The 16,669-nt window shown below is 33.8% G+C and overlaps 1 protein-coding gene across 1 annotated transcript in view; it reads left to right on the forward strand.

Annotated features, from left to right (window-relative positions):
- Positions 1-16,669, forward strand: part of LOC124371409 (collagen alpha-1(II) chain-like) — a gene marked incomplete at its 3' end in the record, with an annotated part of 75,283 nt that overhangs the window by 22,630 nt on the left and 35,984 nt on the right. Inside the window, 5 exon segments of the mRNA XM_046829741.1 lie at positions 138-191; positions 3,219-3,309; positions 9,940-10,201; positions 10,587-10,594; positions 10,695-10,756. Coding sequence (XP_046685697.1) covers positions 138-191; positions 3,219-3,309; positions 9,940-10,201; positions 10,587-10,594; positions 10,695-10,756 — 477 coding nt within the window.

The following is a 16,669-nucleotide window of genomic DNA, read 5'->3' on the forward strand; positions in this document are numbered from 1 at the left end:
GTACAACGCAACACAATTTAATATTCAAAAGCAACGATAAATATCTGTTGATTTAAAACGCTTTACATGTTATAAAATAGGATATGCTAATCTTATATTATACAGAGGATTTATTGTTTTGTAACGTTTTGTCTTAGGGACCTCCTGGGGTCAGAGGTGAAAAGGGACACTCTGGACCACTTGGACTTGTGGTAAGTAATATTACATTTTAATATTACAGTATTATCAATAAAAATTATTTTTTCATTAAGATGCATTGTAAATGGAAACATAAAACTACATTTTATGTTATATATAAATAAATAAGGCCTTTATTCTTGAGCGGATTTCAGTTTACAATCTGTTTTACAAATCGACTCACGTCAAACTAATCATAACAGTACAATGCGTATTTTAAAACTGTGACACCCAAATATTGCGTGCTGGTAATTTACATAGAAAATTCATACTTAAACAACAATACATCATTAAGGTACCTATACAGTTTTAACTTCCTTTTTGAAAGTTTTAACAGACAAAGTCTTTATAACTGGTGGTAAGGCATTGTACTCCTGGGGTCCAAAGTACCAGAAGGACCTTTTTGTAGCCTCCAACCGCACACGCGGCAGTTGCAGCTTGTCGTCCTGTCGAGTGTGCCGTTCTCTTAGAGTCGCTCGCGCCACTAGTTTCCGTCTCAGGTAAGAGGGTTCACCAGTTACCAAAACCTTATGCACCAATGTCACAGTTTGGAGCCTACAAATATCTTGAACAGAGTGTAAATTTGCTCTTTTGCGATAAGGTGAGATGTGGTCAAATTTTTTTAGATTATAAACAAACCTCAGCGCACTGTTCTGTATCCGTGCAAGGATGACATTTGCCTCTTGAGTTAAGCAGCTACCAAACACTGGAAGGGCGTAATATATTGATGGAAATACCAGAGAATTTACAATATGCAGCTTTGAAAGCATTGGAATTAACGCTCTGTATCTATTCAAAACTCTCAATTTACACATTGCACGTTGAGAAATCAATTCAACATGTTTAAGAAAGTTTAGCTGATTGTCAATTTTAACTCCCAGGACTTTAACAAAAACACGATCCTCTAAACAAATACCCTCAACAGAAACAGAGAGAATACTCCTGTTCATGGTCTCTTTAATGGATGGTGAGCAAAAATGCACCACAGAACACTTATCTGCATTCAACTTTAGGCCATGTCCCTCCGACCACTATTTAACCCTACGCAGATCAGCATTGAAATACTGCACCGCTTCATGGAAACCTGGAGGGGGATATGTTAGAAGCATCTGAGAGTCATCCGCATAGGAGTAGAGTGAACACGAGGACAATGCAAGTTCAAGATCAGCAGTATATAAAATGAACATAACAGGCCCTAAACATGACCCTTGAGGAACCTCTGTATCCTTCGACAGCGAGGAAGAGCAGTTTTCTTTTACCTTCGTCACCTGACTCCGTCCGCTCAAATATGATCCAAACCATTTTATAGCGATTTCATTAAACCTATAGAAATTTAATTTGGCAAGAAACAGTTCATAATTCACTGAGTCGAACGCTTCAGAGAAATCAAGCGTCGCCAAAATACTTCCAAAACCTTTATCTCTCGCTACATGCAGCTCATCCATAATGTTTATCAAGGCGGAGGTAGTGCTGAAAGACTTCCTAAAACCAGACTGATGTACAGGAAGAATATTTTCAGCCTCAATGAAAGCTGTCTCAACTGATTCACCACTACCTTCTCAAGGATTTTTGACATGGCCGGAAGGATCGATATCGGCCTAAATTGGGAAATCACACTTGGATTCTTTATTTTGGGTATGGGCGTGACAAGGCTTTGCTTCCAGCATGATGGAAAACACCCAGAAGCAAGGGACAGGTTAACCAAATGCGTAATAGCTCCCAAGCAATATGGGCTCATGGCTTTCACTAGCCTGATAGATATTCCATCAGTCCCCACAGCCACTGACGTAATGTTATTCATTATGCATTTGATCTCACCCTCAGTAACTGGCACAAAATTGAAACCATGCGCTAGATCCTCACAAACATTGTTTCTGTAGAAATTCAGTTTTCGAGGCTAATCCCGCTTCCACCACCCATGCCTGCAAAGTACCTGTTGAGGTCATCAGCTGAGAATCTTATATCGTCACTATTACGGTCATTTTCCAGCACTCCACCGGACCGTAAAACACCCCAGAATGATTTAGAGTCCTTACAATTCAGCTTGTCGTGAAAGTAATTTCGTTTTGCTCTTCTGATGGCGCAGTTCAATTTATTTCGTGCCTTACAGTACAACGTTCTAGCAGCCGAAACATCACTATCATGCAGTCTGCGTTTGAAATATTTTTTTTCTTTTGTGAGCTCTCTTATCTCGTCATTACGCCATGGGGCTTTCTTCTTGGTGACTCGCTTTCTTGTTAACGGTACGCAGGTGTCAAGCAGTTGGACAATGTAGGTAGTTAACAATTGACTAACTTCCTCGACCGAGGTCTTTGTCTCAATATCATCCCAATCAATACGTGACAATAAAGAAACATAAAGAGACACATCGAAATTGGAAAAATTTCGATAAGTTATAAATTTCTCCTTTGGCCTATAGTTGCCATACCTGAGATCACAATATACCAGGTGGTGGTCCGTAATTTGTTTACGTCTTGAATCAAGAATTTTGGACATATCCACTAAACCAACTTTGACTATGTCTAGACCTTTATTCACAACAATATGGTCGATCAATGTCGAAGAGCTCTCGGTGACACGAGTGGGCTCTGTTATGAGTTGTACCAACCCTAACGATTCATACAGGTTTTTCAGGAATCTACAATCGGCCTTACCAGTATCCATAAGATTTACATTAATGTCACCCAACAAAACAACATCATCAACATCCAACATCTGATCAATAAACAAAGAATACAAAATAGAACTCAGGGTGGAATATATAACACAGGGTGGTTTATATACCACGCACACACACAGCTTCTTGTTTCTCAAACTAAACTTGCCACAGATATATTCTAAGCGACTATCAACATTGTTCAAATAAACCTGCGTCATTTGCAGATGATTTGCATTTGTTATATATATAAATATTATTTTATATATATATATATATATATATATATATATATATATATATATATATATATATATATAATATTTTTAATGTTTTAATCGTTGTTTATCGAAAATCCATGCTTGATTTAAATTGCACTTTTTAGGGCTTGCCCGGACTGAGGGGGATGCCCGGCCCTCCAGGAGACAAAGGAGATAGAGGATCCGTGGGCCCAATGGGACCGGAAGGCCCAGAAGGTAAAATATACCCTAAGTTACATCGTCAGACATTGAAAACTTTATTAATAATTAAAAATCTTTGACAGCAAATTATGAAAACTAAGTGGAATACAGGTAATCTTTCTCAGCGGTCATCAGGCAGTAATATTATAAACAAAACTACATAATCAAACATACAACATGATCATTATTATTTGCTCATTAAGTTTGGGTTTTAAGTAATTGTTATTAGTCTTTTTTAAACAAAGGTGTATAAAATCTCGAGGTTGAGTGGAAGAGAAGGCTAAATCAGCCTTAACTCCACCTTTAAATAATGTAATTTCTCATTTAATCTTAAAACACTGCTAACTTCTGCGACATTTTAGTATAATGCTTTAACCATCCAAAGTTCCAACGCTCCCTTCTATCGCATAAGAAAAGAAGGGGTTTACTGACGTTTTTCTGACACATGATCAAGAGAAGTATTCAAAACAGTTTTGTGATCTTAAGTTACTGAGCGTTAGTGTTAGTTACGTGCAAATATTATATTCCACTTGCGGTTGTAATTTTGCAATAATCCAAATAATATTTTGTTTGTTTGATGTGTTTATAATATATCATAATTCTATTGTATGTTACAAATGAAATTTTTATTAAAAAGTAATGGAATCTTGAATCTGTTGAGTGTTCCAAAGGCGTTGCCTAAAATGTCTAAGTCTAGTGATAACCGAACGATTATATTACATGCACATTTTGAGAATTCTTTATCCTTATGTTTGTCATCCTCTTAGATCAGAAAGTTCTCAGCCTCTTTTAGATTAGGATCACATTCTATAACTATATTTAGCATAAATGAGAATGTGAATGGCCATCAAAGATAAACAATCCTTGGATGAAGCAGAAATTAAGGAGAATTTGGCAGTCAAAATCGAAAGCAAAGAACAATAATAATACAATAAATAGATAAAACTTTTATTTAAAAACTGAATATAAATAAAAAAAATGCTCTTTCCGTTGAGGCAAGGGAAGTGAATATTTATTTATTTTTTACTTGTCCGCCCTCATGGGCCACTGGCCTGTGCGAGGATCTTATCAAACAGCATAAGAGGGAGAGTCGATACAGTACAAGGTCGATGGTACTGATAAAAAGTGCTACGGTCACAGACAGGATTTCAACCTGCACTATCTCTAACTCAGACCCAAAGTCCAACGACTTTGACAGCTCGGCCATCGGCACTCCCAATACTCCTCACTGTTGTTAAACGCCGCATTGGATCGTCTGATAACGATGTTATAACGTTAATATTGATTCCGGGCATTCCGTACGTTGTTCATTGTTATAAAGTTACAAAAATATATACATATATAAGTTACAAAAAATATAGAATAGTAGGTTTCAAGAACTGGAATGTATCCTCGTATACAGGTATCAAAACCTAACACATACTGTTAGACATACACAGAAAAAACACATTTTGTTTGTATATTTAATTGAATTAGTTTTCATTTTTATCCACTCTTATATTCACCCCTGAAGAAGAGGATTGGTTCTAGTTCTCGAAACGTATATTTTCTGTAACATACAGTTTTTTGTGTTAGTAATACCACTTAAACGTTTGAGAAGATCTGAAATCGTATTGAAAGTGAAATGAAAGTGAAAATGAATTTAATCCTTGGTTTGTTGCTAAGAGATAAAGCTGTCTCAGTCGATTTCCTCCCAATAATGAAAAAATACGCTACATAGAATGATTTATATTGAAGGATGACAAAAATGAGGATTCAACAAGATAAGCAATATCAAAACGGGGTCAACAATAACTGACTACTTTGACTGAAACCTTAGCCTATTTAGACTTAGCTTAACCACTCTGAATAAGTATACAAATTTTCGTGTAGTCACACTACGTTTAATAATTGCAAACTATGTACAAATGTCAGGACTTGGCGATATAAGTTCTGTCACAATATCAGTGGGGTAGAAACCACCAAAATCTACTCCTACAAAACTGGCATGCTATTAAAACATTACCTAAACGTAAATCTGGAACAAAAATGTGATAAAGGATATACAAAAATCTTAAACGAGTAATGCAAATTCACCAGAACAACTCAATATATGAAAAATAAACATACCGTTTATTTAAATATGAAAGAAAATATCGGTACGTTAATGTATCTAATTCACATCTTAGTTTAACATAAAGCTAACTGGCCCAATAAATAATTAGTAATCTGTTCTATAGTAAAATACTGTCTTCTTGTAAGCGTGGAATCGGATCACTATAGTTCGATGAATCGAATTCCAATTGTAGTGTGACACTATTCGATTACAATACAAAACTACTCCAAGATTGTTACAAAAAATTATTCATAACAAAAAATAAACACAAACACAACAGTTAACAACAATACACAAACAATTGTGAAAGATACGATTGGCACACAAGTAGACAAGAGTATCGATGTAACGTACCGAAATCGTATCGTGCTCGCTTGTATCGTGTACTACTATATCGATATTCGATATGATACACACATTGCCACTATACAGTAACCTTCTAAGGGGTTCAATACGTCGCTATCCGAGGATAACTCCCATCGATTATGTTCCTACTACAAAGGAATTATTGGCAACGGATGCTCAATGGCGGGAAATACCCTGCACAGAGGTCGACTCGAATACAGACGATACGGATCTACGATGCAAATTCTGCTAAGGTACATTAGCCTAAATTTAAAAGGCGAGTTTTTAGAGACGAAACGAGGATAACTCCTGTCGATTATGTTCCTACTACAAAGGAATTATTGGCAACGGATGCTCAATGGCGGGAAATACCCTGCACAGAGGTCGACTCGAATACAGACGATAGGGATCTACGATGCAAATTCTGCTACGGCACATTAGCCTAAATTTAAAAGGCGAGTTTTTTAAAGATGAAACGAATTATTGTAATTGTACTGTAAGAAATTTAGCAATTGCAAATTTATTGATTCCAATTATAAAATGAAAATTTGCTCATTCAAGGAAGGCATATGGGACTTTGATTATGCCATTAACAGTTACATTTTCATATTTTAGTTATTTTTAAGTTTTCCGGCACCATGGTTATTGAGCTATAAATAGAAACTCTGTAATGTATTTTTTCAACAAGTTTCATATAGTTCAAAAAGTACTGAAAAGATATGAACTATATAAATAAACACGGCTATAAAACCGAATAAAAGCATAAATTAAAATAAGCAAGTAAAACAAGGGTTATGAGTGATTGTTCAAAAGTACATGACGTTTAAGGAACCTGATATATTGATATATTTTAATTACTGAAGTAAATTCATCATCTGTTGAGAGTTGGCGAAGCTTATCACTCAAGGGGCAGGAAAAATGTAGTTTCTGTCTGTTTGAGCATTATAGTCACTGCCATCATCAAATACTGGCATGCCCTTCGATCGAGGTTTAGATTACCCTCTAATGAACTGCGTTCACTGAAAGGCGTTCTAAGGTTGTTTCAGGCATGCATATCATACTTGAGTAATATTGCCAGATATTGTTTTCCGTAAGTCTTAACGTGGCCTATTTTTCTAATACACCTCCATTTGAGCTACGGCGTAAGACTCTGGGACAGCTATGCCACATATAAACTAAACAGAATTTGTAACCTTCAAAAGCCTGTCATTGGAAAATCAGGCCACATTGAAAACCAGAGAGTCGTGGAAAGAAAGTTTGGATTTTTAAATATGCCTTGCTTCTACGTCTCTGAAATAGTCCCATATCGTCGGTTTAAAAAGGATTCTAGTACATGTCGTAGACATATATTTGTATGGTAATCTAGAAAGAAACCGTTTTCGTGTTGAAGAGCAAATAGCCATCGGCTTTTGCGGTACTACTTGGACTACAGTAACACGAACTATCAAGCTTCTTGAGGGCATTAAATGAGCAACTACAAGTAAAAATCAATTAAATGCTCGTTTAAAATACCTTTTGGTGTCAAATGCATTTGACTGTGGAAGAGCTCAAGGGTGGCCCCTAGGAGAATTTATCGGTTGCTAAAGACTCCCGGGTTTGGATACATATATTATTAATGTATATATGATAATAATATTAGTGTAAAATAGTTAGTGTAAATGTGCCTTCTCGGAACAATAAAATATAAGGTTTTATATTTGGATTTATTTAAGTTGTTACGGCTTTGACAACATATAGTTTCAAAGCGAATATGATTCGGTGTTAGCAGTAATAGATTGTTTTAATTACACAAGATATAGGTAATTTAGTGCTATAAGAACAAGTTAGCGCTCAGACTGCCATTTGTGGAGTGAGAGGCTGAAGTAACTCAGGAAATAAATACTGGAACGGTAAAAATTCATGTTGCGTAGCGCAGTCATGCGTCAGGTTTCAGAACTAATTGATACCATCCTCAAAATAAAAAAATCCATTTCGATAAGCAAATCGATGTGGTAATTGATAGGTTACGATGCCAATCAGCAAAGGCCCAAACTCCACATAAGCTCCAAGGCGGTCTGATATTAGGTAGCTTTGCGTTGCCAATCGTCAAAGGCCCAAACTCCACATATACTCCAGGGTGGTCTGATATTAGGTAGCTTTGCGTTGCCAAACGTCAAAGGCCCAAACTCCACATATACTCCAGGGTGGTCTGATATTAGGTAGCTTTGCGTTGCCAAACGTCAAAGGCCCAAACTCCACATATACTCCAGGGTGGTCTGATATTAGGTAGCTTTGCGTTGCCAATCGTCAAAGGCCCAAACTCCACATAAGCTCCAAGGCGGTCTGATATTAGGTAGCTTTGCGTTGCCAATAGTCAAAGGCCCAAACTCCACATAAGCTCCAAGGCGGTCCTATATTAGGTAGCTTTGCGTTGCCAATCGTCAAAGGCTCAAACTCCACATAAGCTCCAAGGCGGTCTGATATTAGGTAGCTTTGCGTTGCCAATAGTCAAAGGCCCAAACTCCATACAAGCTCCAGAGCAGTCTGATGGTTGTAGGTTGCGCTACCAATCGTCAAAGGTCCAAACTCCATAAAGGCTCCAGGGCAGTCTGATGGTTGTAGGTTGCTCTACCAATCGCCAAATGTCCAAAATCCACATATGCTCCAGGGTAATCTGATTGTTGGAAGGTTGCGCCACTGACTGTAAAATCAATCCTGAGCTGTTAGGCACAGTTTGTATCATTGGTATTCCCTGTCCGTCTTTATGATGTTGGAAACTTGAACTAGTTTGTGTCTGTTTAGTTATAAGTTTCACAATCTGTTACGTGCCCGCAACTCCTAAACTATCGCAACAGACCTTAGGGTCGTATTAGAGTTCATTATAACACAATGTATTTTTCAGGATTTTGTGATCGACCCTCTAGAATATGATTAATGTGATACGTACTACCTCGTGGGATATTTTTCATTCATCACCATTAAAGCTGAGCAGCACCGAAGGTGCTGCTGCAGCCCGCATTGATAGCCGAAAGCATAAGTGTCAGGTCATTCGAAAACTGAAAATACTTTCTAATTTTGTTTAAAGAAATGTTACTAATTTAGAGAAATGTTATGTTTGTACCTTTGGAATGTTAAAAAAATCAACTGAGAATTTGAGATATTTGATGTGGCCAAATAAGGTTTGGAGTAGAATGCATAAATTATGTTTAAAATGGAATGCATTTAATAAGCATTGCCCTTAAAACGCGTATATGAACGTTTGTTTCCTTAAAAATTATGACCAGAACTAAAACAAAAATAAATTAACAATTTTTTCGAGGGTTTTATTTTTATGACTTTTGAAGGTTTTTGAAGAATCATCGTACAATAATTTGAAGCTGAAGGGTTGTTTGGCTGCTTCACGGCGTCTGCGAAACTGTTACAAGAGTAATGTCTCTGATAGCTTTCTGGGTGACTCGAAGATGTCTTGCAGGCACTATCAGAGGAGACGACGGCTACATCACTTGTGGGTGATACTGAAGAAAGTTATTTAGAGGGTTCTGAGGAGAAAATATTAGGCTCGCTTTAATAAATATCCCAGCACCAGCTGAGTATATCATTCATTATCCCCATTACCAGTGATGCCTATTGAAATGCCACATATTGAGAGAAGATACAATGATCCTTGCACATATGTAAATAAAATTTGAAAAAATCCAATATTTTTTCTATGTTTGAAGCTTATCTATTTAATAAATTTCCTGGACAAATCGGGAGATTTTGTAACACAATACTGTATTAATAAAAATATTGATTGACAAATTTATATTTCATGGTTTGAAATGTCAGGGACTGAAGGTTTATGTAATATACCTTGTGTACACTCCAAGAGAGGAATACACGTCATTGGATAATCCAAACATTGAATTAAGCTGTTGAATTAAGCGGTGTAACAACTGTTGAACGGTATATTAAAATATACGTACCCTGTCTATAAAAAATCCAGACCGCATAGGCCCCACGCGCAGTCATAGCTTGATAACCGAATCAAGTAACGACAAGTTGTGTTAGAGAGGTATTCTTAGCCCTAACTTCGCCTTGTAAAAAGACTTTTAATTTTACTTTACTATCTATTGATCAATACATGGAATTTTTAGTTTTTTAATATTTTGCATTTCATTACTTAATATCTCTGTTGTAGTTGTTATCCTAAACTTAAAGTTTCAAGTATAAATAATACTCTTTAGGAAGGCAAGGTGAAAGAGGACCTCCAGGTCCGTTAGAGTCTCAAGGACCTCCCGGAGAGCCAGCTGAGAGAGGGGATCCAGGACAACCGGGGCCGCCGGGAGAAGTAGGTGCGACGGGCAACCCAGGATAGAGAGGTCCCGTTGGCCCCCAAGGCCTTCAAGGGTTCCCAGGGCCGCAGGGGTTGGTAGGACTACCAGGGGTCAAGGGCGAAAGAGGACTCACCGGACTGAAAGGAGAGCAAGGCAAACCCAGGGCCTTCAGGTAAGATCTCTTTTATCAGGAAACATTCTTACTAAATACTGTCCTCATTGTTAAAACAGTTTAAACGAATTTTTGAAGTAAAGTTACAATAAATTGAACTAATTATATTGATATACTTAATGCGTGTTTTCTTTGTAATATACCTTCTTCACTTATTCTTATAATGTCGCATTGATCAAAGTTTACTTCATGCTTCATGAAAAAACATGCTTATTAAAATAAATAAAATGTTTTTATTCTTGCCCAGTTTTCTTTGTAAGTATAGTATATATAAGTATAAAAATATAAAAATATTTATAAAAAGTATTTGTTTACAGTCGCACTCTTATGTGTTACCGCTTATTCAACCATTTCAGTAACTTTAATTGTTACAATATTATTGCAGAGCTTTTCGTAATGCCAAGCCCATAGTCGGTCACTGACCTTGCTCCGTTTTGCAGCCAATTTGAATTGAAATTTGGAAATCTAATTCAATAAAAACAAATTTTGATAGGGAGTCCTGGGGAGCAGGGACTGATGGGCCCACCTGGACGACCGGGCGAGCCGGGACAAGCGGTGTGTACATTCAACTATCCATAGATCATACTATAATTATGTTTAGACTATTGCACTAACTAGTGCACTATGTTATTGTACATTACAATTTTCAGTCACATACGTGATTTGTCTATCTAGAGATAGAGTAAATAATTGTGTTTGTTGTAATCAGCTTTAATCACGTTTTTCTTTTATTTATTTAATGATATTATTCGGGATTTAAAGCAGTTATTCTTTATTATGTTTTATTTACACATACACACACACACACACACACCCTAGATGAACTATCAAAACATTTTGGTAAGTTTGCTGGTATAATATATTTGGGTAATAAATTAAAGTTCTCGAAATTATTTACTGTATACCGGCATAATGAGCGGTATATGGTAGAGTGTTCTAGGAACTTTGGATCTGAGTTAGAGATAGTGCAGGTTCAAATCCTGTATGTGACCTTGCATTTTTATCAGTACCATCGACCTTGTACTGCACCGACTCTCTCCCTTAATCTCTTTGATAAGATCCTCGCACAGGCCAGTGGCCGATGAGGACGGGCAGAACGAGGCATACAAGGGAATCAAACTCCCCTTAAAAGAAAAATCCACATAAAGAGAAGTTATATAAGAAATACGTGCTATGTTTGTTTAATTTCATGATAATATAAATGCAATACCATACACTATCAGCAACGTTTGCTTTAGTAAAATTGTTATAAATACTATAAATGTAACTAAAATGCTACATATAAATTATTTTTTTATGTAGAAAAAATAAAAAATAAATTAGTAATCTAAATTAAGTACTGTATATTGTTTCCAACGTTACTCATTATTTACATGAAAACTTACACAAGAGTATTGCGTAGTAAATATAAAAATGTTATATTTATTTGTAGAAAGATGATTAAACAATTGTAATCAGCACGTAACGGTTGAGTGTTAATTTTTACACAATTAAATAACATACCCATTATTATTATTATTAAAGGATCAATGATGGTACACTCTTAAAACATAATTTAAATGAATTAACAAAAAAGAAATACAAAATGTCATTGACTGTATTAATTCGTATTTAGTTCCACATAGTTTTTATATTATATATAGGTCCATTTTTAATTGTAATATAACTATTTTGGCTGATTGAATATAATGTTTCAAGGCGAGCTTTTGATTGGAATTAAGATCAGTAAATAAAAGACTATGAAAACGAGATATATATAGATATAAGTAGATAGTAATATGGGGTTCCTGGCGCACTTTCGGAGCCGACCGAAAAGCAATGTAAAATACTGTTCAATGTACCATAAAGGAAGCTGAGAAATAACACAGCAAATCTCAATGAAAAATTAACCGAATCTACAGTCGTTCGTCTCCAAAAGCGATCGGTACATTACTATCTACTCTGTGGAATGAAAAATTAACCAAATCTATAGCTGTTTGCTTCTACTTTCTTAAGCTGTGCTTTGTAAAATGTTGTCAAATCTGCTACGAATAAAGGATTTATCTTAATAAAATTTAATCAATTTAAAACATTTTTACTAAAAACATACTGTACTTTAATAAAAAACTTTTCTACTAAATAAACAACATGAACTCACCAAGCTCTCTTCAGTTTCTAGCATTTCAAAAACTTACAAAGAAAGACAATTTTAACGAGTTCAACGAATTACCAAAACATTTTAAAGAACAGTTGATACTTTCCTTAAATGATACAGAATTCAAAGAACTTGTAAAGTCTTTTGCAGAAAAAACGTCTAATGGAGTGTTTTACTATCGGAAAAAAACTAAAAAAGTAAGGGATTACATATTTAATATAATTACGAAAGATATTGAAAAGAAAGTAAAAAAATAAACAAACAGAGAGTTTTCATCGTTTTTTTATGACATTTTTCCCATATTATACGTTCTTTCAAGATAATCAAGACTTAATTGATGAATTTCTTAGGAATTTTTGTGAGTATCAAGATTTATCAACACAATTCATTAAAGAGCATTATAGAATTTTTCTTATAGAATATAGCCACAATTTGTGTGAAACAAAAGGTATTACTGTAGATAATATTCCATGTGATTCCTATGAAGAAAGACACCAACTATGGTTATCAAAACAGTTACTATGACGTGGGGAGGGACTGCAAGTTTTAGAGTTAAGACTTTATTCTACAAAGTTAATTGTTATAATTTCTTTATCTTTTATAGTCTTCTTTCCAGTAACAATCAAGTGTAATTTTTCATTTTTGTTTAATTCTTTAATCTTTTTTTTCATCCAAAAACAGTCAAAAATCTGTTCGGCAAGTGTACTTTACAATCTTCCAACTCGGCAATTATTGTAAACCCGAATTTTATCTTTCATTTTCTCCAAATTCAAGATTCTATGTTTCTTCCTTTCTTCCAATTCATTTAACTTCTTATACTCTTTAAACTTACATTCTCCAATATCATTTAACTTCTTATACTCTTTAAACTTACATTCTCCAATATCATTTAACTCTTTCAAGAACTCCATTTAAATAGAAAAAATTTAAAGACGGAAAAAATGAAATTTGCTAACAATCACTCCAGAAGTCGAGGGAATTGCCAACATCTTCATTGTTTGACGAGGTTCTTCATTTACTTTCTCCAAATGTACTATAAAATCATTTCTGGCTTAAAATCGTAGACAAATTCAACATCCAGATAATGAAAAAATACAGGTAATATCTTTTCATAATAAACGTGTGTATCGATACCTACAAACCTAATGTATTCTTTGAAAAGGAAAATAATTTTGTCAACGGTTCCAAGAGATAAGTAAAAATTTTTATTCTGTTTTCTAAATTCTGTAACAAATTTTGTTTGCTTCTTGTCTCCATATTGCAATTTTGTAAGCAGATTATTCAAAATGTGTTAGTTTATTTCGAAATTTCCTAGGTTTAGGTCTTTCGTACAAAATTAAATTACAATCTCTACAAACTAAATATTTTTTATCAATAATTTCTCCTCTATTATAACACTTGTAACAGTTGGCATTGTACTCTTTCCATTTAAACAAAAAGATTTTTTTATAAATGGAGATTATGGAACTAAGTCTGCCGAGATATAAATTTTTTCAGCGCAAATGTTTGTGTTTACATTTCTACAACAGAGATAAATAGAAATAATTTCATTCTATTGTACAACTATTTAGGATATTATGTGTACGATTATAAAGATTATTACGGGAGAAATCGGGATTTTTCAGTGGCGAAAGAGTATATTTTTGAAATATTAGAAGGAATGAAAGAGAATAATATGAACATCATTAACTACTGAATTTCTCTAATATCGTTCTTAATCACATCATAGGCTAAAAATTTCTCAGAGACAACAACAACATAACAAATCGCGTTTGTAACAGCTTTTTGAAAATCCATATTGATAATTATATCGTTCTTTGAACCAGAAATATTTGTCAAACTCTTTGTTGTATCAATGACATAAATAGGTCTATTCGCTAAAAATTCTTTAGGATTGTAATACATTTCCTTATTATTACAGTAAACTTTCGTAAAATCTTGATACATCTGATACATGATTCTGAAAAGACCTCCGGAAATGTTTAAATTTTGTAATTCATCTGGATAATAACAACCGTTCAATTTTACTCTGATATTTTTTACATCCAAACTATCAAACTTTGAAAGGATTTTTTTCTTGATTATTCTGTCTATCTGTTTGAAAACCTATGATAACGAACATGGGATTGAAGATATTTCTATAAATATTTGTGATATCGAACGAATAAGTTGTTTCCGGAAATACCTTTTTGTTCAATACATTGCCAATCTAGAAAATTAAACATAATGTTTTGACTTTTTGTAATTTCATCAATCAATCTAATTTTACTCGTGGTTTTATAATCAATCATTGGAACTCTAATAAAAAAATCTGTAATTGTTATTTTTCCATCAACAGGCATAACATTTCCAGTTGCAGTCTTCAGAATCACATCATCGTCTTCTGCCCTTATAAAACTTAGATAAAATCCTCCTTTATAGATCGGAATAGTAACATTTTCAAAAAATCCTAATCCAAAATGAGATAAATTTCCAGCTGCTTCAAAAACACCAAATTTAAAATCTGATTCAAAGCCATTAGAAGTTTGAGAAATAACATCACTTTTTGAATACGAAATAGTTCCTTTAATTGTGCTTAATTGGCCACAGTTTTCGACTTCTTCTATCAATTTATTGTGTTTTCTTACTTCAATCTTAGAAAATAAAAACGGTATAAAATTATCGATTAATCTAACATTATCAGTTCCAAGATATGCTTGACCATCTTGTTTTGTTAAAGTTCCAGAAATATAAAACTGGAAGTTAGACGAGCAAAAGTTATCTCCAAAATCAATATTAAACTCAGTTCTTTTATTCGGTTCATTCAAATGTTGTTTACTAATTGGATAGAAATTTTTAAACTCCGCCCTTTCAATATCACTAGCATATTTTCTGTAGTCCGCCATTTAATAAGAGAAAATTTAGAAATTTTAAACATCGTGTATCATTTTTTCATCGATCTAATGTACGTTTTTATAAGAAAAGATATAAATTTTAGTAAAATAATTAAAAAGATTAGAGTCATTTTTAATGATCTACTTCGTCATATTCAGGATTCTCTTCCTTAAATTTTGCGATCTCGGTCACATATTTCAATAAAATCTGCACAGGATAGTAACCGCTATCTATAATATTGTTCCAATCAACTGTATCTTTATTTTCATCCAAAAACTTTATACTCAAGTGTTGATAGAGACAAAGAACAGACATATGATCTTTTAATTGATAATGTATATTTTCTTGAATGAACTCTGATGATAAAGTTTGATATTTAGCAATGTTATACCAATTCAATTTGTTTACGTATAATCTCATCATATCTTCGGATAATTCATATTTTTGAGAAATGTCATCCCAATGTTCTTTTTTCAAATCTCTTTCGTGTTGCATGATAAAAAGATCGAAAGCACTGTAATGTCCCGCCATCTCTATTTATTAAGAAAAAATTTCAAGTTTTTATAAATTGGCTCTTTTTTGCGTCACATTCAGCACATTTTCCAGAAATTCTCTTAACTCCATTGATGTTTGCATAGTATTTTATATCATTTGTTGCAGTTTTTTCTTTACATCTCACACAATATATGAGCGCCATTTATATAAGGAAATTTTATCATCCATAAAACCCTACGCGAATACCTATTTCAGTAAGATCTTCCTCCATATTATTAAGTTTTTCTTCTAATTTTTGAAATTTGACAGCATAAGAATCATTGTATTCAACAAAATTTATGACCAATATTCTCAAAAGTTTTCGTAGCATCTAAACTAAACTTATCAAAAGACTCTTTAAATCTAGTAAGTTTTTCATTAATTTCACCAACATCGTCTACTGATCTTTTACTTCTTTCATCAAGTTTTTCATAGACTTCTGTTGTAAAATCTTTAACATGCTGTTTATGATTCTCATAATTTTGTTTTAGTTCATTAAACATTTTAATAGGATCTTCTAATTGAATCATTACAACAACATCAAATGGATTAATTCCTTTACTAACACCGCTAATTCTTTTTCCTTTAAAATCTAAGGCATTTTTAACATTCGGATCATGTAAATCAACAATATCGATGTTTTCTGATAATTTTAGAGGTTTTAAAATTTGTTCTTTAACAACAACATCATGTTTGTCAATACCAGGTCGAACACCGACAATTCTTTTCTTATTAGCCAAACTAACATAATTCTTTTCAACTTTGATCGCTTCAGTAATTTTATCAGCTTTTTCGATATGAGACATTAAATTGGTAAATAATTTTTTTACACCATCATCAACTTCTTTTTCCAATGTTTTTATTTTATCAGCAACTTCATTTGAACTCATGAAATTTGCAAGTTTGTTATCATATTCTGCTTTAAA

This window comes from Homalodisca vitripennis, unplaced genomic scaffold, assembly GCF_021130785.1.
Source record: "Homalodisca vitripennis isolate AUS2020 unplaced genomic scaffold, UT_GWSS_2.1 ScUCBcl_1373;HRSCAF=4918, whole genome shotgun sequence".
Classification (NCBI taxonomy): Eukaryota; Metazoa; Arthropoda; class Insecta; order Hemiptera; family Cicadellidae; genus Homalodisca; species Homalodisca vitripennis.